Below are 25,569 nucleotides of genomic sequence, written 5' to 3' on the forward strand. Positions count from 1 at the left end.
AAAAATAATTTATTCATAAATTTTCATTTAGCCATTTATATGGCTAAATGAGAAGTTTTCAATTGTATTGTAGAGAAAACAATTATGAAGTACAAATATCTTTAAAAGTGAATAAAATAAAGCCAGCAAATGAGTTTAGAGGGAGTGAGGACAAGACAGGAGCAGGGCCTGCACACAGCTCAGCACGACGTGTTTGGGTCCTGCCTTCCCGGCCATGATGGAGGGGCAGTGTCTAGAAAGGCATGGGCACAGCAGACTTGACACTGAAGTTTTCAGGGTTGGAGAATCTTTCATGCCCCCAAACCCTGCATTTTTCATTTCTAACTTTAAATACAACAAAGAAATAAGAGTTTTTAGCTGGGTTGGTTACAAATACTTCAGTGAGGAAAAAGAAATCATCTATGTTTTGGCTTGAATTTATTACCACTCAACTATAAAAGCTGAAACAAACAAAAAACCTCTTAAAACTACTGTGTTCAAACTGGCTTTCTAAAACTAAACCACAACTAGTCTCTAGCTGCCACTTCATTACGTTTTGGTGTGCAGCTAAGATGGTCAGTGCACAGCCTCCTCCACACAGGCAGGACTGAAAACGAGCGGTTCCCTCCTGAGATCTGCTTAGAGGACTCGTCTGGCACGTGGCTCTCAGCTTCCCAGTAGCAGTGTCTGTGACTGCAATGGTTATTTCCTGCCTGTATTGACTTTTCTTTTCACATACCTTGTGCCCACCCTTTCTGATTAGTGTGAAAAAGCACCTAACAACTTAGTCATAGTAGCCAAAGAGAAAAATGGCGACGTCATGGCCAGTCAGCTTCTTGCCCTGCCACAGTCCTCAGCAGGCCTTTGGTGGGCTATACACAGAGGCTCAGCCTTCCCTGGCCAGGTGTTTCTGCTTGACAAAATGCCTCAGTGGCATTCTTGCCACTGCTACCATGGCAATTTCTCATGCTAGAATAAATCATTCCCAGTGATGCAATGTACTGCATTAGTCACCTGCAAGGCTTACAAGACACAGGTTATTGGGCTCCGTGCCCAGAGTCTGATTCAGTAGCCTGGCGGGGGTCTAGCACACATTCCCAGCATGGTCTCAGGTGATCTGATGTGTCACAGACTGTACCGCGTGTCACAGACTGTGTGTCACAAACCGCACTGTGAAAAGTACTGTTCTAATGTTTCAAAAAAGCTGAAATGCTGTCACAGCCTTCTCAGCTCAAAGAAAGTTATGACCGAACAGTCCTAAAGGCAACGGCAAGAGCGAGCCTCAGGAGGTGGACGGGGCTGTTGGAGGGCGCCATTCAGGGCCTGGAATACCCCAGGCTCACAGGACATCACAACCTCAACAAAACGACAACAGCTCTACTCCAAACTGCACTGAACCAGCATCTCTGCAATAAGGTCACAAGCTAGAAATGTCCGAATCTCCAGTGACTCTGGAACTTATTTCCACATAGCACAGATGTATAAAATGCTGCCCTTTCATCTGCTAACATAGGGTGGTGTTTTCTCCTCTCCTCCCTCCACCCACCCTCCTTCTTCTGTCACTCACCTGGTACTCTTTGTGCTGCTCTGACACTAAGGCTTCCACTGAGGGTCGACAGCGATGCTAACACACACGGTGTATGAGGATGTGGGACAGTTTCCATGGAGACCACAATCTGGGTAGTGCGGACAGAAATTTTTTGAAAGCAGGAAGTGGCTCTCCACATGTTTTCTTGAAAAGAAGTCTGCACTCCATCACAGTGAACTCTGGGCTGAGATGACTTTCCGCGGTAACATCTGGAGACGGGAGGCTCGATCTTATTTAGGATAGTGTCCGATGGGGCTGAGGTCTCTTTGCTATGTTCAAAGCTGTGTACCTTTTTAATCTTCTTTAAAAAATGATTTATCTGATCCAGTTTGGTGAAACTCAAGTTAGCTTTCAAAGGCTTTGATACATCCAAGTTGATGTCAGCTATAAAAAAAAAAAAGGAAAGAAACTTACTGGAGCTCTCTAATTAAACTTACTGGAGGTTTCTAATTAAATGTTAATCAAAGTGCCAGCGCAGTGCGTTCTTTACTTGTCACCTCTCCACGTGTAGCTGACCAAAGGAGAGTATTACAGAGCTGCTTAGTGGCCCACACCTGGACAGGTCCTTCTCCCTTCGGGTTCTATGGCAAACTGAAGCAGGCTTTCCAGTTTGGTACCTATCTGAAACTGGTACTTTCTTAATTCCTTCTCTTCCCCTGTTGAAGGGCTCTAGGGCCCAAGCACAGGTCATGACACTTACTTCTGCTTACAACTCTTTATTGACTCCTATTCATTTATGATATAAAAAGCCAAGTTCCTTTGATACAAGAAAAAATATTGCCTTTAAGCTGTAGCTCCGGCTTGTCTCACCTTTAAAGGTTCCATATATAGAACCCACTTCTCCTGGTCCTTACTATGTCTAACACAAGGCATTTGTTCATGGGTACAATGTGTCTTTACTGTGTCTGGATAATCTCTAATGTTCAAATACTGCTCAGCCTTTTCTTTAAGAACTTGGTTCACAAGGTGGAGCATGTGTTCCTCCTTGGGGTTCTACATCTGTATACCGTGTTTATATGAGCTACATGTCCTGCTAGTTAAGAAGACCCTAACTACATATCCTCTGTCCTCAGTACACTACACCAGGCTTCAACATGAAACGTGTGTTTGGGTTCTGGAACATTTTTTAAGATACTAATCTGGTTCTGTGGCAGGAAGAATTCTAATAATGAACTTCCCCCCTCAAGATTCCCATCCCCTGGCTACTGAGTTAGACAGAGTAGAGGTACTGCTCTGCTGTAAAGGGAGTCTATGGTTACGCTCAAGGCCCCAGGTTAGTAGAGATGGAGATGATCAAAGGCACCAGAAAGAGATACCAGGGAAAGTTAGAGATGCAAAGCCTAAGGAAGGTGAGGAGAAACACGCTGGCCTTACAGTTGGACAAGAGCTAGTCAGGACTTGGGGCTCTCCATCCTACAAACACAAGGCACAACTGGAGTGAGTTTAGAAGCAGGCTCTTTAAGAAGTCTCCTCCACATTACTGCAGATCCCAAATGACACACTCATTTAGATGGAAACTAGCTGAACCCATCTAGGCACAACTACTGTCCAAAAGAGACTTCATTCATATCTGTTGTAATTTGTTTATATCAATAAAAATATAAATTCTATATGGTTGTTTACCCACACAACATATGCAGGTCCTGATGTGAACATGAATAAAATTTCTGGGTCTAGGAAAATTGGTTTTAGCTTGTTTTACCATTCCCGATGGCAAAGTTATTAAGCACATAATACACTTTTCCTCTGCTGTGCATTTACTCCTTCAATACTGTTTCAGGAAACCAAGTAGGAGAGGAATATCGTCTCTCCCACTGGAAAAACGACTGTAAAATCTCCAAGATAGCTACTTGGGAGATTCTGAAAAGCAAATGATGTGGGATTACCCTCTGTATGCGGTGAATATTGTTGGTTAATAAAGGACTGCTTTAGACCTATAGCAGGGCAGAAGTTAGGCAGGCAGGGAAAACTAAACTGAATGCTGGGAGAAAGAAGGAGGAGTCAAGGGAGAAGCTATGGAGCCACTGCCATAGACAGACATGATGAAACTTTGCTGGTAGGCCACGACCTGGTGGTGACACACAGATTAAAGGAGGTGGGCAAAATTAATATGTAAGCCAATAAGAAGCTAAAGCTAATGGGCCAAGCAGTGATTTAAATACTATGGTTTCTGTGTGATTATTTTGGGGCTAAGCGGCTGGGAACCAAAAAGCGGCTCTCCTCCAACAAATTGACTCCCAATGTGGGGCTAAATCCATGCAAAACCTGACAAAGCTTAAAAAGAAATTCTAGACACTAGAAAACAAAGTTTAGTCACATTTATTTTCCCGAATGGGCTTTGCTTGCTGGTAGCATGCTGCGGCTCCTTTAAGAGAGATCTTCCTGATTCAGTGGTAGCAGGAAAAAAGCCACACACATTTGGAATGCTGGCTTTCTGGGCCATGTTGCCAGCATGAACTCTAAGGAGGTCTTGCTATGGAGCATTTAAATGATTTTTATGGGCAAAATTCTACAACTTACTTAATGGCAACATAGACTGGCTGTGTGCCTAAAAATAGGGATGTGAGTGAGTATGGCTCTCAGAGGCAGCAAACAGCTCCACCATGCTGGGCTGGGCGGGGCAGTCAGGCACTGCTGTGTTTCCCCTAGCAATGGTGCAGCTTAAGTTTTTAAGAAGTGCTTAGCATTTTAAGAAGTGCTCCTGGACAGTAGGGAATTACAGATACACAATAGGACAGATTCATATATGAAAGACCTCTAAATGGGTCACAGTGTTGAATAAATGTATGTAGGCTTGGGAGAGGGAAGAAAGAGAGTCACAAAAGAAATAAATAGCTTATAAAAAAATAAAACAAAGTCTTTAAAGAAACAGAAAACAGCCAGTCATAGATTAAAGGAGTAAAGATAATACAATAATTATTAAAAATTAATAGAGTGAGAAAAGCCACGTAAAAATGGAGTATACGCAGAGAGTCTGGATTATGTATATTATTGTGTTTTCTTTTAATTTTTTGACTGTGAAGTGCGTGCATGTGTTTCATTGATCATAACATAGAATCCAGAAAGGGTACAAACACATATTTCTGAAAAAGTCGCGAAAGCAATTACACAAAATAAACAAAGTTGTATTAGCAAGTGTTGTTAGATATGTATACAAAAAGAAACAAGTACTTCGACCCCAACCTCATTCAAAAACTAGATTAAAATGTGTAATGGATTTAAGTATAAGGTACAATATAAAATTTTTTAAGAAACATAGGTGAGTTTCCAGGTAGAAAAGTAAGGAGTCTTGGCGTTCTAGAGATAAGACACAATTCTTGTAGATGGCACAGAAAAGCATGATTCACAGTTTTAAAAATTTATAAACTAAATTAAAATTTATTAAGTATGGTACATTAAAGGTAGAGTAAGAGAATGGCAGTATAATAAGTAGGGGTAAGAGGGGTATGTGGCTCTGTTTAAGAAGGCTATGCAGTTATGTCTCATTCAAATTCATGGACTTGTACAACAGAAGGCAACTTTGTTGCATATTAATGAAAAACAATTACTTCAATGGCTATTGAGTACTCGATGGGGAACAGGAAAGACCCCCTCCATATCTGAGTCTCACATATGATCACAAAGGCTAGTAAAATGGGCTTACATGACCTTGTGGGTCTAGCAGGTCCACCTTTAGCTCACTTCACATGGAGCCAGACTTCCCCCAGGCAGGGAATACCTAAAGCCTCAGTGTGCTCTTCAAGTTAAGTTTCTACTTCTCCCAGAGTCCACACAAGACAGTTCAACATTTATTCTGAACCATAAACGATGAGGTCATGGTGGCACCTTTTCAGAATCTGAGAATGATGCAATACTATTTCTTTCTTTCTTTCTTTTTTTTTTTCCGAGACAGGGTTTCTCTGTAGCTTTGGAGCCTGTCCTGGCACTAGCTCTTGTAGACCAGGCTGGCCTCGAACTCACAGAAATCTGCCTGCCTCTGCCTCCCTAGTGCTGGGATTAAAGGCGTGCGCCACCACCGCCCGGCAGTGCAATACTATTTTTAAATGTCAGGAAAATTATAGGATTATTATTAAATTTATTAACATCATAAGATATAGCAGATGAAAATTAGGAGCTTTAAACCCAAGCCGACTTAGTCAGTAAAACTCGAAAGCACAGGTCAGTTTGGGGGAATCTTAAATACTTTATCATGGGAATAAATACAGTCTTTCACATATTGTGATCATGTGGCAAAACAAATGTTAAATGCAGACTTTTGTAAATCAGTAGAGTTCAAATTCTTATTAATTCAGAAAAAGAAATGTATACTAAAAACCTAGTCATTTTGGTAATATTCAACTATACATGTATCTGAGCTGTATTATTTACTTTATTTTACTGAATATAACTTTTTGAATAATCTGAAGTTGAAAAGACACGTTTCCTCAAGCAGATGAAAGGACGGCCCACAGTATTTATTCACATAATAGTAAAAAGGAAGAAGGCGTATGTGTAATTAATTAGGGCAAGTACGGTTTCCTGTCTTCTTCGCTTTCTTTTAAGAGACTCTAGGAGATTGCTTGTTCTAGGGCAGAAACAGGACCAGCCGTGACCCTGTGCAGTCATGTCCAAGCTGCTCTGTGTGTTAGTTCTTCAGGATCTGATGAGGACAAATGTGATATCATAAGTAAATTCTCTTCATCAGTGAGCAGCAGCTGAGGAAGGTTCTCAGGAAGCCTGAAATCCGAGAGCTACACATAACACAAGGTAAGTGTAACGCTAGCTTTCCGAAGAGACGTGGTGGTGTTTAAAACACTAAAATTATTCATTTAAAAAAACAAATGCTTGTATGCATACATATGTACAGAGGTCCTCTCCCTGTAGGGAGACCATAGAGCCCTCCCGCTGAAGAACAGGCTGTTGTGCAGCCTCCTTTGGACAAGAGGCAATGAGCTGAGACCACTCTACCAGGCAGCGCCCCTCCGCCAGTCAGCCCTGCAAGTGCCTGGAACGTGCACACTTGTTGGCACAGAGAGCTCAGCAGCATGTCTGAGTTCTTCCACTGACATCACAACTGTCATGCCTGCTCATTCAGTAAATTGTCCTGATAGTTGCGGTGTTGCGGGAGGTCCTTCCGCTCCTCCAGCCAATAGCCACTGAGAAACCACGCCCCAATGGACCTCCTGCAACATTGTACTACCAAGTGTCAATAGGCTTCCACATTCTTAAGATGTGTGTGTGTGTGTGTGTGTGTGTGTGTGTGTGTGTGTGTGTGGCAGAAAATTAGTACCTTCATGATGAGCATTTTCAATTTCACAAGCACAAGGAGGATATTTTTAGAAATGGAAAAATTGTAAGAAAAAGTGTGCTATGTATAAACATAGAAAAATAAAAACTGGGCCATCAAATTGCTAAAATACAATAAACTCATCACTATCAAAAATGAAAGAAACAGACTCAGAACTGTTTTCAGTGGAGACACGGAGGGTTATATAGAATAATGCTATGTGCGAATAGTAAACATAACTAAATCAGCACAGACTGTTAATGTGGGCTTTATTCCAATTATTATCGGATTCTTCATCTTGAGAGTTTTGAATTTTTTCATAATCCTTACTGAACTTTAATAAATGGACTATTTTCAAAGTTGAGATTTTAGAAAAATACAGTAACGGAATGTCCCAGCTGAGTCATCTTGTCTGCCAGATCAAGTTTCTCACCAAGCCTGGAACATATTTTGTATCTTTAAGTTACCAAATAAACCCCTGGCTGTCAATCATTAGATCCTAATTGCCCTTCCAAACTCTCTCAACAGCTACCAGGAAACAGAATGACGGACTGACTATTGAGTTAAAGACGATTAGACCAATACAAATAAATTACAGTTATTTCATGCTTCCATCATCCTGCAAGGTGACTTAACAGTGAACGGGAAGGAATCATATTACAATAATTCAAACCCCAGGGTGACTCTCCTCAGGTTATGGTATGCACACCTTGTGGGGGACCAAACACCAACAGGAGAAGTCTCCTGAAAACAGTTCCAGCTATTTTCTCATTCAGAATGTGCCAGCTTGACTTGCGCCATTAGTCATATTACTTACATTTATCATGTATTTTCAAATCTTTTACAAAAAAACCAATGGGTTCAATATGGCTTGTTATACTCACATCTTAACATCTATGAAGGAAAGCTTCATTGTTAAGTGTTCCTTCCTTTGGAGTTTTATTTGTAAAAGATAAGATTTTATTTTAGAGCACTAAAGCTCAGCCCAGGAGGATGGCTGTGCAGACAGACAGCGGTATCCCTAGCCCTATGTGAGGGAGTGAGCGAAGAACACAGCAGTAACATGCTCCAACCAGCTTGACTTCCTGATCATTTTAACCAAACCTTTTTACTACTTAGCTATAATGCACTTACCTCTTACTACTGGATCATATACATTTTCTGTTACCCAATAATTCAAATTCTGATTTTTGTTACATTGTTCAAATAAATATATTCCTGATGATAGTGGACAATGGAGATTGTGAAGTCAGAGGACTTAGAAACCTAGAAGGCTGCTGAAGTGAAATCAATGTGTGTTCACTGAAGGTGAGACTGCGAAGTCTCCAGTAGGGACACACCAGAGTGCACTACAGCAGCGAGTGTCCTGAGTGCTGCGGCCACACACGTGACATCAATGAGCCAGCAGCACTCTTTCATCTCCCTGTAGCCTGGTACCATGACTACCAGGGTTGTTATTTAGCTGCTTGTTTTTATGATAAAGAACTGTGTTTTTTTTAAAATTTGTTTCCTTGTCCTAATTCAAACCAAAACATAGAAGTTATGATTAGAAGGTGATTGCACTGGTTTTCTAACATGCATGTGCTGGATTAAACTCATCTAGTGAGCCTCTCTCCTCAGGGAAGTCTAGATGAGGGCGTGATTGTTAATTTTGATTGGCGGTTCAGTGATGTGCACCTGTGGGAGCTCCCATGAGGGTGTTTCTGAAGAGGACTGACTGAGGCAGGAGTGAGCAGTACTATTCCATGGATGGGGGTCTGTCCTGGATATGAAGGGGAGTGAGAAAGTCAGCTGAATCCAGAACCCCTTCCTCTGCTCCTGACTCACTGAGATATGAGTGGGTAGCCTCCATCACCATGAACAGGAGCTGCTCCTGCTGCCTGCCCTCCAGACAGGCCACCTGCTCTGATCCCGAGCCAGGATGAATCTCTCCTTCCTAAAGTTCTTTGTGTTAGGGATTCTGTCGCTGTGGCAAGAGAAGAAACTAATGAGGGGCTAAATATATCAAAGGTTCCACTAATTTTGGAGTTTCTCAATAGTGACAATGAATCAGGCCTTCTGGAGGGAGAGGACGCTGTTGTGAGTTTACAGTGTAGTGAGATTTCTGTTATCTATTTCTATTAGCTGCTTCTGACATGAGCAGTCACCGAGAGCAGAGTGACATGCAGGGAAGGGACTTAGACTACAGCGCAGTTGGGGGCGGGCGGGGGGGGAGTTTAGACCACACATGGGAGAAGAACACATGGGAGAAGAACAGGAAGCATGAATTCTCAAGGGAATGAGCATCAGGTCTCAAAATGTCAAGAGAGGCTCCTACTGTCAAATGATGCTACAATCTGAACATCGTTAAAAAGAACCAGTTTAAAATGACACCGTAGAATAACAACCAGTTAGCCATCATTGGGATGAGACAGAAACCCAACTCACTTTTGAAATGGACAAATAATGAGAATGAAGTAAGAATTTATTCTGCTTTTTGATGACAGATACACAGAATAACCAAATAATAGGCGAGAGCCTCTTTCTCTTTTCGGGATGATGACAGCTAAAATAAATCAAAGAAAAGACCAAGAAGCAGGAAGCCGGTATTTACAACCTACCAGAACTCAGGCACTGAGGACCAATGACTGCCAGCGTCACACAAACAGCTCTTCGGATGGCATCTGCATCCGATGGGACAGCACCAAACTCACTACAACACAGTCTTGTGTGAACAAGCAAACAGGAACCAGGTTAAATACAAATAAACCAACAAAAACACCACCCACATTAGGAAACACAGAGGAAGGCGCAAAGAAGGAAGGAGTGAGGAAAGTTCTGACTTGGTACCCCGAGGGCAGGGGAGAGGGGCAGGAGAGGCAGAACCCTTGAGTAGGAGGAGCTTAGAGGCAGGGCCTGTGGCACATGCGCTGCAGAGGGGAAGGACCAGGTCAAAGGCCTTAACTAATAGGAGAGTGGATAAGAGATGGGAGCACAGGGGTGGGGGGACCCCACAACACCCTCAGCATCAGCAGCTGTGAAGAATCTGACCAGAGAAGTGGAAGGGATGAGCAAGAGGAAGGGATGAAAAGGATGATTTGATTTGAGAAAAACTGACATAAAAAGACAAAAGCCTTATTTAAAAATCAGTTTGTTTCATCACATACACATTCACAATTTTGGCTGACATTTCCCCTATCCCATGCCTATCATCCCACTATCTGCTTGAACCTTCCTGGCCCCAGTATTCCCCCTCTCCACTTTTCTCACTTACAATCTACTAGCCCCTTCCAAAAATGCATTGCTAACTCAAGTAAAAATTACAATAAAAAAAGAGAGCACAACAGCTGTGATACAAAAGAACTGGGAAAGGAAAATACTGAGAACTAACATTTAAGTGGACTTGGGATTAGGGGACAGGAGAAATGTAGGGTTAGGAAGTACACTAATTAAATTAAGGATGTATGAAAAACACAAGTTAATAACTAATAGGCTAATCAAATCTTTTTCTTTTAAATTGGAGTTTGAATAGAGGAGAAAAATCAATGTGAACTGACCAGGAAACTCTATCCCTGCAGGCTAGCTTTCATACAGCTGAAAGCACTCTCTGGGGAGAAGAGACATCAATAGTCTTACCTGACTCTACAGACTGCAACAATGACCTGCCATATAAGCAAGATGGGTTCAGTAGGCAAAAGACTATGGGAGCAATAAACTCTTGATCAGATTTGAGGTCTGCTATACAGGAAGGAATTCATGTCTGGTACTACAAACATGGTAGAAACCCATGGCTAGGGAGGTCATAGGCCTTAAGAGAGAATTTATTCATGTTGTTTTGCTAAGTAGCCACGCAATCAAACTCTCTAATAAATGTTGATTTGTATCTATAGATTTGTGATGCTCTCAACCTGGTTAGGGAAGCTTCTTCCTGAAGAGGGTAGCGGTTAATGCAGAGACATATTGCTCTTCGACACAGACGCAGGGACACAGAGAGAGTGGGGCAAGATGATGGGGAGGAGAGCTGTGACACACTGGCCTTTAGACATAACCACTCCACAGAAGCTCACTGCGGCTTGGTTACCTACACAAAATCAAGAGAGTGAGAGTTCCAGCATAGAATAGGGAAAGGCTTTGGTTTCTAAGAAGTGAACAGCAGCTGATGGTTTCTGGAAGATCGCTTTTCTTTTGGAGGCAGCACTGGTAGGTTGCCCATGCCCGTGTGGATGACCCCAAGTCCATACACACATGGGCAGCACTAATTAGACTTAGAAGGTCATTTAAAAAACAAAACACCAAGTTGGGAAGGAGATATGATGGGGGGTAGTAATAGGAGAGGGATATAAACAGGATATATTACATACATGTATACAATCTTCAAAAAGGAATGTCTCTTGTTAAAAAATACTCATTTTGGCAGATGTGGTAATTCACACGCTAATTCCAGCACTCAGGAGGCAGAGGCAGGTGATCTCTTTGAGTTCAAGGTCAGCCTGGTCTACATAGTGAGCTCCAGTCAGTAGGGCTACATAGTGAGACTCCGTCTCAAAAAAAAAAAAAATGAAAACACCCAAATACTATCCACTTTTGACATGAAATCCACTTTCAAAATTGTGAATTACAGTTGAAAAACTAAGGATAAAATAATGAAAACCTCTCCTGCTTTGAAGTCTTGGTCCATTCCTTGACTGGCAGTTCAACATCACCTTTACTGCTCATTTCCATAAATCATGGGGAAAGAAACCATGATAATATGCTGACACTGGACACGGGAACCCATGTGCTCAGGAAACGAAAACATTAAGGATCTTAGGGTTTTATTGACTTGTTTATGTTTCTTAACTGTACATGTGAGCCCTACAGTGGCAGAAAACTGGATCAAACCGGAGCCAAGACTCCAGTGACTAAAGGAAGGGCCTTCTCAAGTAAGTACCAGGGCAACATCAAGAAAAAAAAATTGTTCAGACTTCAGAGATATTTTTCTTTTCACTTTGAGTCTTCCTGACTCGGTTAAGATGCCTTATTCAGCCTTGATGCAGGAAGAGGAGGGTGGGGTGGGGCTTGGTCCTGCCTCAACTAAATAGGCCAGGCTTTGTTGACTCCCCATGGGAGACCTTACCCTTTCTGAGGAGTTGTTGGTGGTGGGTTGGGAGGAGTGAGAGAGAGAGGAGGGGGAGGGGGAACTATGGTTGGTCTGTAAAATGAAAAAATATAAAAATATAATAAAAATGATAATATCACTAGCACCCCCATCTCCCCACCAAAGAATATCAGTAAGATGGCTCAGTGGATGAAGATGTTTCCACCATAAATGACAGCCTCATCTTGGACCCTGGACCCAACAAGGTGGAAAAGGAGAAGGGACTTCTGCAGTTGTCATCGGATTCCTTATACTTGCCACGTTGTGAGGCAATGCAGGCACACACAGCAACTACGTGAATAATGCCAAAATTATAGGTGTTTTTTTTTCTTGGAATTTCTTCAGAAACCCCCTTCCCCGCCTTTGACACATGGAACTTACTGTACAGCTGTGATGACCTTGAGTTCCTCATTCTTCAGCCTATCTTACATATACCCTCACACCAACAACGTTTAAAATAACACTGAATAAATCCCACTGAGTAGCTGATTTAGTAACAGGAGAACCTAAGAGCAGAGTTCCACCAAAAAAAGCTAATATAATACACACATATTTATACACATGCACACGGGATTTAAACCTTGAAATCTCTACTTTACCCCCATATAATATCCGTCTAAATGGTGTGTCATTGTACCTAGGGGCTGTTTCATTACTTTTCAGAGCACATATGTATACATGATAATTCAAATCCAATAGGTCCACAGAAGAGAAACAGTTGAGGATGGATAGCCATGCGCAATCACAGACCCAGAGAGACCAAGTAAGAAGGATGATGGCTCAAGGGGAACACACATCTACCTGGGAAGGAAAAATAGGGTAGATTTAGCAGAGTTACTGTATTATGGACATAAGAATGAACAGCCATTTTCTTAAAGTACTCTGACCTTGAAGAATTATTGTAGTAAAGAATCCTTGTGGAAAACAATGCTGGTTTTGCTGAAGGGGCATTGTAGGCACCCCATGACTTTGATCACTGGACACCTCAGGCATACCTGAGGTCCTTGTAATATCGTGTACTGCAAACAGTACACGATAAAGGACTAGAGTCCTGGGGGCATGTGATGTTCTCCTTTAGTAGTAGGACATGTAAATTAGGTTAGGAGCCTTGGTACGAGGAAATACTTTGTGTAACAGTAAATATACCTTTGTATGGCTGTTGGGGTTCAGTTGGTCAGAGAGGAATGACCTTCTTTTGCCGCAGAGGCCTTAGAGAGCCTTCTTTCTCCAACCGTCCTGCACTACACATTGTACCCCAACAAATGTTCTTGTGTGAGTGGGGCTGTCTCTGACTTTCCCCCCTGCTCCTGGAACCCTTTCCCCCTGCTGGGTTGCCCTGTCCAGCCTTGATACGAGGGTTTGTGCCCAGTGTTATTTGCATCTTGTTATGCCATGCTTGGTTGATATCCCTGGGAGGCCTGCTCTTTTCTGAAGGGAAATGGAGGAGGATTGTATCTGGGGGGATCTGGGGAGAAGGGGGAGGGAGCTGGGATGAGCAGAGGAGGGGAAATTGCCATTGGGATGTAATGTATGAAAAAATTAAAAAAAAGATTATGAATAAGTAAAGGAAAACAGATTACATATATATATATATATGGAGAGAGAGAGAGAGAAAAAAAGAGAGAGATATGAAACCAATCCAAAACTAAAAAGGAATGAGAAAAACTAAATGTATAAATTAATGAACATGTTAATCAGGGAAAGACTCAACAAGAGACTCTTAGAGGAAAAAGGCCCCAGCAGCCTTTCTAACACATAACCTAAGCCCAGCTCAGCAGCTTCAACTATGAAGCAATATACAATAGATGGAAATAAAGGCAACCCCTTCGGAACCTGTGTCTGATATAATCTCATTACTTACTTCAATAATGATGAATGAGGTAGGCTAATTATTACTTCATAGTAAAACAGAAATGACTCAGAATGATACCCCACTTGGACACTTGTGTTCTTTGTTATTGGTTAAACATCACTTCATGGCTAAAGTGACAGTGGTTCAGAAATTTTTCTGCAAAAGATCAGTGGGAAAAAAATATCCCAGGGAGCCACAAGTCTTTATAAATGACCTCGAGTTAATTAGAAAAGGCTGCGTCCTTACCAGTTCTGCTCATGTGTCAGCTCTGATTAAATTATTATTTTTTTTTAAAAAAGAGCTCTCCAAGTTAAGAACAGCTATGGCTAACAAACTCTGAGCTGGGCTCAAGTGAGCACATTCCAGCACTTGTGTGTGATGTCAGAGTGAGCACTCCACAGCGGAATCTGAGCTGCGCCAAGTACGAGTGGCTTCTCAGTGTGAAAATATCTGACCAGCACCGGTTCTTCCCTATGTCGGCTAACTGTCCGGGAACAGGTGCCCTGCTTTCAATTACAGGGCTAGCATGCCAGTGTAAGGCCGGGATTAGTTCAGCTTCTCACGGGGAATTTTCCTCGGTTGGGAATGGATTTATTATGGCTTCACACACGGAACAGAACTCATGTCAGCCGAGGGCACTGACACTTCATACGATTCAAATTAACCTGCTGTGGGCTGCTCCGCAGGGCTTAGACTGTGTATTCAAATGACGACATTTTAAAAACAGGTTGAAAGAAACCAGGATAGCTGAACTGCAATGGTTCCAATTTGTTCCAACTAATCTTTCACCTGCTGGAAGTAACGTTCCAGAGTTTGTGGTAGCTGCAGCTCCCGGGTTTCACCAAGCCAGTGACCTTGCTAATGGGCACTGTTTGCCTCTGAGGAATGAGGTGGGGCCTGGAGGACTTTGGAGGAACTTGTGATGTGGGGGTTAGATCTGTCAGTTGCCTGAGGTACTATTTAAATAACACACACAAATACACACAGTACTCAACACCTCATTTTTACCAATTTAAATGCCAAAGGACAGTATTTGTGTCACCTTGTTGAGAGAGCCCAATCCTCAAAATGGATCTGAAAGACAATCCAAGAGCAACCACCTTCATAACCTTTGAGGGAACTTGAAGGGTAGGCAGTTTTCCCTCAACATTTCAAAATACAATTTAGAGATGTAGCAAAAAGACATTCTTTGGAAATGATTGATGTGCAAACTGAGTTTAAAAACAAGTCGCAAAAAGACTTTAATACTAACACTGATGTTGCCAATAAAATTAGAAGTATTATTTGCTATGCTTTGTGCTACTTGTGATGCTTCTAACAAAGCAAAGAAACAGTGATGGAGAACACTGCCAGCTGCACTGCTCCCTAGTCCTAGCACAAGCGACCGTCCTCTTAGAGGTAAGGCAAAATAAAAACAAACAAAAGCCCCAAATTTTATTGAGTTGCTAATATGTACACCAGAATATACTCTTTATATGTGAGACTATTGTTAATGTGCCTTGTGGCTTCCCTTTTAACGAATCCTACTCTAGCTGCAGCTCTTGTGAACTCTTGAATATAATGGGACAACCTGGCAAAACCGTGAGAGAAATGGGACAGTTGGGTGGAACTGACATCGTTCACCACAAGGGAGATTTTGTCTCAGTAAATTTTAAAGCAGTTCAGTTGTTAGTGTTTAGAAGGTATGTCACAGAGCTGACATGCTATTCCAACTAACAGTCCCTTAATACAAAATAAACAAATAAATGTATTTGGGGTAAAAATGTTTTAGTGTTTGCAGAACTTGAACCATAATAGAGTAAGCATGTTAACACCTCCTCCTCTTCCTCTGTGCCACTCTCCTCTACCAACAATGTCTACCTTGGCTCAACTGTCATTGGTGCCTTTGGAAAACTGTCAGTTGTGATGGGAAATGATGCGTGCTTTCACAGAAATCTAAAAGGGATTTTATTCAGGCATATAAAATCTTCCCAGGCTAGCACAATGACATAAAGGGTAGTAAAGGCACTTATTACCAAGTTCGACAACTCCAGTTCCACCACTAAGATCAACACTGTTGGGAATATTATTTTAAGGGGTGTTACTTTTGTTTATGCTGTGGAACATTTGTTTTATGATGTAAAGATGTGTTACTTTTATTTATGCTGCATTTGTTTAACTCTGTGAAGCTGTGGTTCTTTGTCCAGAACACCTGAAGGTCTAATAAAGAGCTCAAGGCCAACAGTGAGGCAGGAGAGAGGACAGGAGGGGGGGGGCAGAGAGAATAAATAGAAGGAGAAAGAAAGAGGGAGAGCAACACAGAATGAGGATGTAGGGCAGCCACCCAACCAACCACGGAGTCAGAGTGAAAGTAAGATATACACAAGTAAGAAAAGGGAAAGCCTGGAGCAAAAGGTAGTCGGGATAATTTCAGAAAAGCTCTTAAGAAACAAGCCAACCTAAGGCTGGGCAGTAGTAAATAAGAATAAGTCTCTGTGGAATTTATTGGGAGCTGGGTAGTGCCCCCGCCCCACAAAAGTCAAAAGACTAAAAAAAAACAAGATTAAAACATCGTAGTACAAAAGCCAACTCCTGCATGCTGTCTGGTGACGCCCTGCAAGCACACCTGTGTGCCACAGTGCGCTGTGGGAAGTGACCAAACACTGTGCAGCACACACAGGCACACAGATAAGTGTGAAAACACAACAAAAGACACTTTTCTACAAACGGTGTAATGTCTAGACTCGCAGCACCCACTTCACCTGGAGTGCAATAGAAACAGACTTCAGCGACACACCCACTACAACCCCATTTGCAGAGATGCATCAGGTACAAATTCAGACTGAAGACATATAGTTGGAAAACAATTACATCAATATTTTAAAAGTTTGAATTTACAAGTACATTATCACTATGTTTAACTATGCAATCAGAAATGATATATATCTATTTCCTTCCAAATTTTGAAAATACCTTAAGAAAAACACAAATATAAATGCTTTACAACCATTTCCTATGTTTGAGTTTTTACAATGTTGTCACACTAAATTCTAGAATTATGAATATGTAACTATTCAGATACTGGCATTTTTCTTCATATAAATGCATCTGGTTGTCTTGCAAGTATGGAGCTCAATTTGCCACTGACCCTGTCCCTCAACAACAACAATAACAATAACAACAACGTCAGTAATCTGAACTGTAAGATAACCTCGTAGCCAAACTGAAAGACTGCCTTGTGGGATATTTGCTGTGATTGGTGTAATAAATTGATTGGCCAATAGCTAGGCAGGATTTCTGGGGGAGAGAAAGGAAAAGGAGGGGAATCTAGGTGCATGGGAGACACCAGGAGACACAGACAGAAAACAGGAGGTGCAAGATAAGAAGAGAGGTAATGCCACATGTTAGAGTAATAGAAAAATGGGTTAAGTTATAGGAGCTAGTGGCCAAGCTTTCATAATTAATAATAAATCTCCATGTCATTATTTGCGAACTGGCTGGTGGGACAGAGAAAAATTTGTTCTACTGTCTAGAAAAAAATCTGAACCTAAATGAAAAGTAAGAAGTAACCCCAAATTCCTGTTTCTCCTCCAGCAGCTGACTGCACGTTCTTAACTCTTCCACTTTGTTCCAACATGTCCAGTCTTGTAGTCTGTAACAGGAACCCTGCAACCGACAGAGTGAGGGGGGGCATGCTCCACACGTTCAGTGGTGATACTCTTTCCTGTCTTGTTAGTGGGATGTAAATTGTTACTTTTCTCCTACAATTGATTGTGTTTATATTAAATAATATCCAATATTCCTCATTCCCTAGGAAGTAGGATCCACACTCTTCTGGCCCATCTGCTATCTAAACCTGGGGTTTCCCCACCCACCAGCTTCCCCCATTGCTGCCACTTCCTAAGATCACATGTGTGTATTTTCTATGAACAGAATCAGAACGTCCATTTGCCCTGGAGACTCGTGCTGCAGAGCAGGGGCAGTGAAGACCACCACAGGCAGTGCAAGGTCTACTCAGTTCAGGTATCAGGACTGGAGGACTGGCCTTTATTTTTCTCTTTTAATCCAAGACAGGGTTTCTCTGTGTAAGCCCTGGCTGTCCTGGAAGTCCCTCTGTAGAACAAGCTGTCCTCCAACTTGAGATCTGCCTGCCTCTGCCTCCTAAGTGCTGGGACTAAAGGTGTGCGCCACTATTGCTAGGTAGGACCCGTCTTTTCTAGCTACCACGATGCAGAAGTGACTGACAGGCCACAGCACACACATTAAGCATGGTCCACACAGGGATAGTATCTCTCTTCAAAACTTCTGCCTTTTAGTTGCTACTAGAGATTTGGGACAGTCTAATGTCCCTGCTTTAAATTTCTCATGGAGAAAACAATACTTCTTTGAATACTATTACATTGTGAAGCCCTTTAAGTAAACATGACACTAAATACAGTCAGTTCCAGTAAGCAAATAGTGGAGCTCACACCAAAGGGATGGGAACAGGGTGGGGAGAGTGAGAGGTAAAAGGAGGAGACAGAGGAGGAAACTGACCCAGCTGTGCTCATCAGCATCGTGCAAACCAGGTTAACTCCTCAAAGGCACAGAGACCTACGGTCTCAACAGCTCATGGGTCCCCGAGACCTCAGCTAATGCTTTCATGTCTCAGTCCTAGTCTCCTTATTCACAGAACAGGGAGAGCAGCAGTAGCTAACCGTGGCTCTTCACATGTATGTGAAGATTAGATACGAAGCTATCGATCTACAGCCAAGTGCTTACTGTACCTCAAAACCCTTCTTTATACATTTAAAGTAAGTGCGCGCATCTACGCATGCTCCCTTTTTATATGTATCATGAAACTCATCCATCATCCATATAATTTTCTTCATATGCAGTAAGATAACCAAGGAACAAAAAAGTACATAAATTCCTTTAGAAGAACATTAAGAGAAAAGAAATTAATTAATTTCTCTGAAAAAGCAACAAGAAAATACAAGGTTTCAGCTTCCAGGCAACTATGCCCTAATAGGCAGGAACTCTGTCACTGAGGACTTGGCTGCTCCCTCAGACTCACATTTGCCCTTGACTCTTTAGGCTAATCTTCTCATCTTCTGAAAAATATGCCAACTATTCATCATCTGGGAAGAGAGTCAAACTTATCGACAGACCCGATGGGCCTGTGTCTGTCTTCACACAGAAAATAAGGTGCCTGAGTATGATTTCCATACCTGGTCCATTAAGAAAGTCTTTAATTTGTAGCGTAACAAGGGAAGGTGGAATTCCACTTTTACTGTCTGTTTCTCCAGGCACTGTCTGTAGCCACACGGTGTTGTAGTCAAGGGCTTCGGGCAGAGTCTTCCCAAGATCTGAGTGACAGAATTGAAGAGAAACACTGATGAAACCACAAGCATCTCAGTTTGGTGTGTGACTCTTGGCAGACAAGGAAGATCAAAGTATGGTTAACTTGCTGCATACAAACTCCAGTACTTCCAGTGTTTATAGGCATACGGTGTGTGTGTGTGTGTGTGTGTGTGTGTGTGTGTGTGTATTAAAGAAGATAGACCAAGTACACAAGGAACACGGGAACTAGATCAAAATGCTTTCAGCGTTTAAGTCACAGGGCTGTGTGCCGGTAAAGAGCGAATGCTGACGATTGACTCCCACTGCACACACAATGCTGGAAACGGAGGAGAAGAGTGGCAAGCTCGTCAGCTTAAAAATGAGGCCCATACACTTTCAAAAGATGCAACAGATTAGAACTACTCTGGGGTTAATTGGATCTGTTTTAGAGTTTGTCTGACATCGCAATCATTTTTATGGCTAAGCTTTTGAAGTTGCCGTCGGTAGCCTTCCCAAAAACCAATTTCCCATGATGATAAAGTTTGGTCAACCTTTTATTAGTTCTAATTATGACTATACCTTTAGACTCTTCCTAATTTGATATTTTCCATTTTATATATTTCATTTTTTTCTGTTTAGCATTACATATCCTTTAAGAATATATTTTAGATGCAGGCAATGCCAAAGAACTTGCTTTTAAAGGCTTGGAAATCTATAGTTTTTTATTTACATAACTCTTTAAATAAACATGACTGTTGTATGCTGGCATATAATAGGCTTTAAAAATATCTTTTCAATACCCAGTTTTTCTTCAATTTCACTGTTGCTTTATTCTCTGTGTTTTAATGTCCCTTGAATGCCATTTTTATAGAGATGTTCTTTCCATAGAACCCATCCATCCCATTTTCAGCCTATGTGAAATGTGTTATTAAAGCATTATTTATTTTAAGCTTTATTGATTGGCTTGCTTTCAAGAATAGCATTTACATATAGTATATTATATTCAACATATGGTTATATAGTATTACTGTCATATGTGAACTGGGCATATAAATTCTGCCTTGGAATTTGTGTTTCTTGACCTTATCATGTGATCCTTATGAAATTTGGCACATATGAACCTTTATGTTATTTCAAAGAAAATCCTGAAAGCGATTGACTGTGACATTCAATGTATGTGGTAAAGATCAAACACAAGCTAGTGCATGCTTCCCTTTCATGACTGCAGAATGTGAAGCAGGGGACTAGGAAGAGTAGCCCCACTGCAGAGGAACAGGACACTGTTCTCTCCTCCAGACACAGCAGGCAAGGCTGGGGAGAGCATGGTGACTCTTTTTGCTGGAAGACTCAACTTAGTTTGCAGGAGGCGTGTAACTATCAGTCTCTGAGTGTCTCGTCCCAAGGTACCATCTACCGACACATCATCAAAAGTGAGATCTCTATAAGGAGACATTTTCTCTTTGAAGGGAAAACAATCAAGCAGCAAATAAGGTGATCTAAGAGGTGGAGTAACTAACGACAACGAACTGAAACCCATCTACTTATTGGTGCAGGCACACTAACAAGACCCACTGGAAAGCAAAACTCAAAATAGCTCAAAGGAAGTACATGGTTCAACTTCCTGGAAGCCGGAAGTTTATTGTACTTATTGTTTTAAAAACTAGTCCCCTTGCCGTACTTTCCAGAGGGAAGGTTTCTGAGCAGGCCGTGTGACTGTAAGTACATTGACTGGTGCACATTAGAGATAGGTGGACAGACCTATTCCTGTGGGCAAAGGATGTGAAGATGCAAATGTTTATCAAGAGGTGACTTCAGCAGAGGAGAAGTTAACGATCAGGGAGACAGGATGATTTGTCTGGGGACAGTCAGCCTCTTTTGCTGCCCATTACCATAACTGCCCAAGGGGCGGCCCATGGACAAAATGGACATAATAGCTGAAGTACACATTATGCCTGGGCTCAGCCACAGGCACTTCCACTCTGCAGGCCTGACCTAAAGATTGCTTCTAGTGAATACAGTCTTCTAACAGCAGAGATCAATACTGAGTCATTTCCCAGATCAATCAGCCAGCAACTGGTTACATGTTAACTTCACTGGAACACTTCCATCATGGCAAGGGCAGTGTTTTGTCATTTTTATGGATACTTTTTACGGTTATCGATTTGCTTTTCATGAATCTAATACTTCTGCCAAAACTACCATCCATGGACTTACAGGAATGCCTTATTCAACGTCTCCTATGCTGTCAAACACAGCACTGTTTCTGACCAAGGAGACGTGTGACAGTGGGTCCATGCCCATGGGATCAATTAGTGTTCACATTTCCTTCATCCCGAAGCAGCTGCCTGAACAGAATGGTGGAATGGCCTTTTAAAAACACAGTCATCATGCCAAATTAGGTGTCCAGAGCTTGTAGGGCTTGGTCAGAGTTCTTCAAAAGCCAGCATATGATTTAAAGTAGTAACAACATAAGAAAATACTTTCCCTACAGCCAGCGCTTGCTGGTCCAGGAATCACTAGACAGGAATGGGAACATCACTCCCCATCAACTCCACTGACCCACCATGACCTCAAGTTCCCATGACCTTCTGCTCCACTGATGAGGGGCATGTGCTTCTACGGGGACTCTTACAAACATTGCACTGAACTGGAAGTTTAGACCCCTTCTGCCTCACAGCCACGTTGGACTTCTGATGTCCTTGAGTCAAGAGAGTAAGAGAAAGTTACAGTGTTAGGAGTGGTGACTAACGCAGACAACCAGAGGGAAGCTGGACTGCTGCTTCTCAGCAGAGTTACTGAGAATTCGAATGTGGGACAATCCTTTAGGGAATCTCTTGATAGTATTAAGTTTTGTCATTAAGGTCAATTAGAAACTTCAATAACCTAATATAGGCAGGGTGTCAAAGGGCTCAGACACGTCAGGAATGAGGTTATGGTTAGACTCTCCAGGTTGAAATACTTGCTGAGGGTAGAGGAAACACATAGTGGGTAGGCGAAGAAGGTGGTTATAGCATCAGCTAAAGCCATGTGAGAGATTCAGACACAGATGTAATTGCCAAAGCATCTCTGCTCTATCTTCTTAACAGCGAGTGTGCATGTGGAGATATTTGTGTTTCTTCTCCTGATATCAACTGAGATAATATCAGTAGAGAAGTGGTGCAGATTGGTGTTATTATATTTAAATTCCAGGACACTAAAAGGCTGAGTTTCTCAAGGTACCTTTCTACCTATCCCAGGGAGGAAAAGAGTACCTCTGTGTTTGTATGTGGAGAAGTGAAATCATGGTGTTGTTATTATTTTATTTGGAAATTAAAAATTACTATTGTTGCCACTCTCTTTCATGTAGCATAAATTCTAATTTTCTTAATAATAAAAAGTTAGGGGTTGGAGAGATGGCTCAGACTACTGACTGCTCTTCCTGAGGTCCTGAATTCAATTTCCAGCAACCACATGGTGGCTCACAACCACCTGTAATGAGATCTGGTGCTCTCTTCTGGCCTGCAGACACACATACATGTAGGCAAAATACTGTATACATAATAAATAAATCTAAGGAAAAAGAAATCAAAACTCCAAGTCAGCTATCAAGGGGTAAAAGCTGAAGGATCAGAGAAGCAGAGTGGCAACCACTAGAGTTCTTACCTCTACCAAAGCTCAGACCAAAGGGCAATCCTGTTCTCAGACTGCCTCCTTATACTGCACTGAGCTCCTGTTTCCTCCTGCCTTATATTGTTATATTCCTCTCTCTGCCCAGCCATATCACTCCTGTCTCCACCTCCCTAGCACTGAGATTAAGGGAGTGTGATCTCAAGTGCTAGAATCATCTTTGTGTGAGCTCCCTTTCTCTTTTAGACTGTATCTATTTCAGGTAGCCCAGGGTGGCCTTGAACTAACAGAGACTTACCTGCCTCTGATGGGGGAGTGTCATATATCAATCTGTTGATTTCATTGGTTAAGCAATAAAGAAACTGCTAGGCCCATTTGATAGGCCCACCCTTAGGTAGGCGGAGTAAACAGAATGGAAGGCTGGGAGAAAGAAGCTGAGTCACAGAGTCGCCATGATTCTCCCACTCCAGACAGACGTAGGCTAGAATCTCCCTGGTAAGCGCACCTCGTGGTGCTACATAGATTAATAGAAATGGGTTAAGAGGCTGAAATTAAGGGGCCAAGCAGTGTTTAAAAGAACACAGTTTCCGTGTAATTATTTCGAGTAAAGCTAGCCGTGGGGGCGGCCGGATGCCGGGGACGCAGCCCCGCTGCTCCAATTATTTCAACATGCCTCCGTCTCCCAAGTCCAGGAATTAAAGGTGTGTGCTACCACTACCATGCCTCTAGTGGTTTAACTTTGCACTCTAATCTTCAGGCAAGTTTTATTTGTTAAAACACAAACAAAGGCCGGGTGGTGGTGGTGCATACCTTTAATCCTAGCACTCAGGGGCAGGCGGATCTCTGTGAGTTTAAGGCCAGCCTGGTCTATAAGAGGTAGCTCCAAGATTGGCTCCAAAGCTATAGAAAAACCCTGTCTTGAGAATCCCAAAACAACAACAACAACAACAAAAAACCCCAAAAAACAAAAAAAAACCCCACAAACAAGATATCACTACACCTACTAGGATGGCCCGGTAAGCCCCACTTAAAGTGTTCAATTGTTTGTCTAGTCCACAAGTCCCATAGTCTTCTATATTCATACAACAAACAGCATGGTCAGGCCTATCACAGCATTACACACCACTTCCTGGTACTGACTTCTGTCTAGGACACTGTTCTATTACTGTGAAGGGATGCCTTGATCAAGGAAAGGCTTATAAAAAGAAAGATATAGTAATTTTAGAGGTTTAGTCCACTTTAATCATGGTTAGGGAGCATGGTAGCACAGAGGCGGGAACTGGAGTAGGAGCTGAGAACCCTACATCCTAATCCACCAGAGGAGACAGAGACGGACAGATAGATGATTGATTGATACACAGATGGATTGTAGACAGACAGACAGACAGACAGATAGGCACACATGCACATACTCGCTCACTCACAAGCTGGGCCTGGCTAGGGCCACCTGCCATCTTTCCTCCAACAAGGCCACACCTTCTAATCCTTTTAAACCAATGCCATCCTTGGTGACGCAGCATTCAAATATATTAGCCTATGGGGGCCGTTCTTATTCTCAGACTACCACAATGTGTATGGCATACTCCATCTAGTTTCATTTTCTTTATCTCCCATATAAAATAAGAGGGATATAATAAAAAAGGGCAAAAAAAATTTTGCCCACCAGTTACCAGTAACATATTAAGAAAGCTAGTTCATTTAAAAATTAGACAAATCACCAAGGCTTCAAATAATCAATTATTTTACAATCCCATTAAACATTACAGACCTTCTATTTCACTTCCAATGGTTATCAAAATTATATTCTTACACTCTTTTTCATCCCTTAGAAGTATATGGCCTACATATGAATCAAGGAAGTAAATAATCTTCAAGCCAAAACAGTTAGCTTTTAGTTTTCTGAACTACAAGAAGAGTCTGCACAGATGCAAAGAAGACACTGAAACAAGACCCCACTCTGAATTACAGAAAGTTAGTGAGCAGAGCAGTTTCACTTTTCTTTTCTTTTTCTTTTTTTAAGGGAGATGAAGCCGACTTCACAACAGCCATGGCGCAGTATGATAAAGTACCTTAGCTGACAGTAACTGAGGTATACGTAAAAGATTCCTTCCTTGGGGACTCACGGACCCCACAGCTACCACTTTCCTCTGAATACTTGAGGGAAGACAATCTTTTAGATTAGTCCTTTAGGCCCAGTCAAGAATGGCTGCAACTGTGGCTGAAGAGATATGAACACCTGCTGCTTGGGGGAGCTGGGCGGTTTCCGTCCTCCACATAGTGCCTCCTAACTGTCTGGAACTCCAGCTCCAGAGAATCTGCTGCCCTTTGCTAGTCACCATGAGCCCCACACACATGTGGGTACATCTACATACATGAATACACATAAAAACAGATAAATCTTTGTTGGAGAGATGGCTCAGTGGTTAAGAGTTCAATTCCCAGTAATCATATGGTGGCTCACAAATCTTCTAAAAACTAATGTGTACTTATGACAGAGCTTGTAGATAATTTAATGGGAAGCATTGTGGAGCACCTATACACTGGATTCAGTGTCTCTGTATGAAACTGGAGATGTAGAAACACCAAGGGAGACCAGTGTGGGGCCAGCTGCATGTGGCTTTCCTGAGCACAGTGGAGGGAGCACAGGCCCTGCAATGAGAGGTCAGGCACGGACATGGAAAAGGAAAACAAATATACAATATATAAACTTTTATGCTTTTCCTTATTTATTTTATGATTTAAAGTTGAAATAGCTAGCCTTTCTTTGTTAAAAAAAAAAAGCCACAGAATCAAATGTAGTCTATGAGGTCCCTATACTAAGTGAAAATTAAATTGTGAAGGAACTGAGGTCCAGAATATGT

General features: G+C 42.0%; 1 protein-coding gene across 6 annotated transcripts in view; it reads right to left on the bottom strand.

Annotated features, from left to right (window-relative positions):
• Positions 1-25,569, bottom strand: part of Vps13b (vacuolar protein sorting 13 homolog B) — a 463,403-nt gene that overhangs the window by 130,341 nt on the left and 307,493 nt on the right. For all 6 annotated transcript variants that reach the window (XM_075961199.1, XM_075961203.1, XM_075961200.1 and 3 more), the window contains 2 exons: positions 18,991-19,128; positions 1,547-1,951 (listed from right to left, as the gene is read on the bottom strand). In XM_075961199.1, coding sequence (XP_075817314.1) covers positions 1,547-1,951; positions 18,991-19,128 — 543 coding nt within the window. The remainder of the gene's footprint in view (positions 1-1,546; positions 1,952-18,990; positions 19,129-25,569) is intronic.

This window comes from Microtus pennsylvanicus, chromosome 2, assembly GCF_037038515.1.
Source record: "Microtus pennsylvanicus isolate mMicPen1 chromosome 2, mMicPen1.hap1, whole genome shotgun sequence".
NCBI classification, from domain to species: Eukaryota; Metazoa; Chordata; class Mammalia; order Rodentia; family Cricetidae; genus Microtus; species Microtus pennsylvanicus.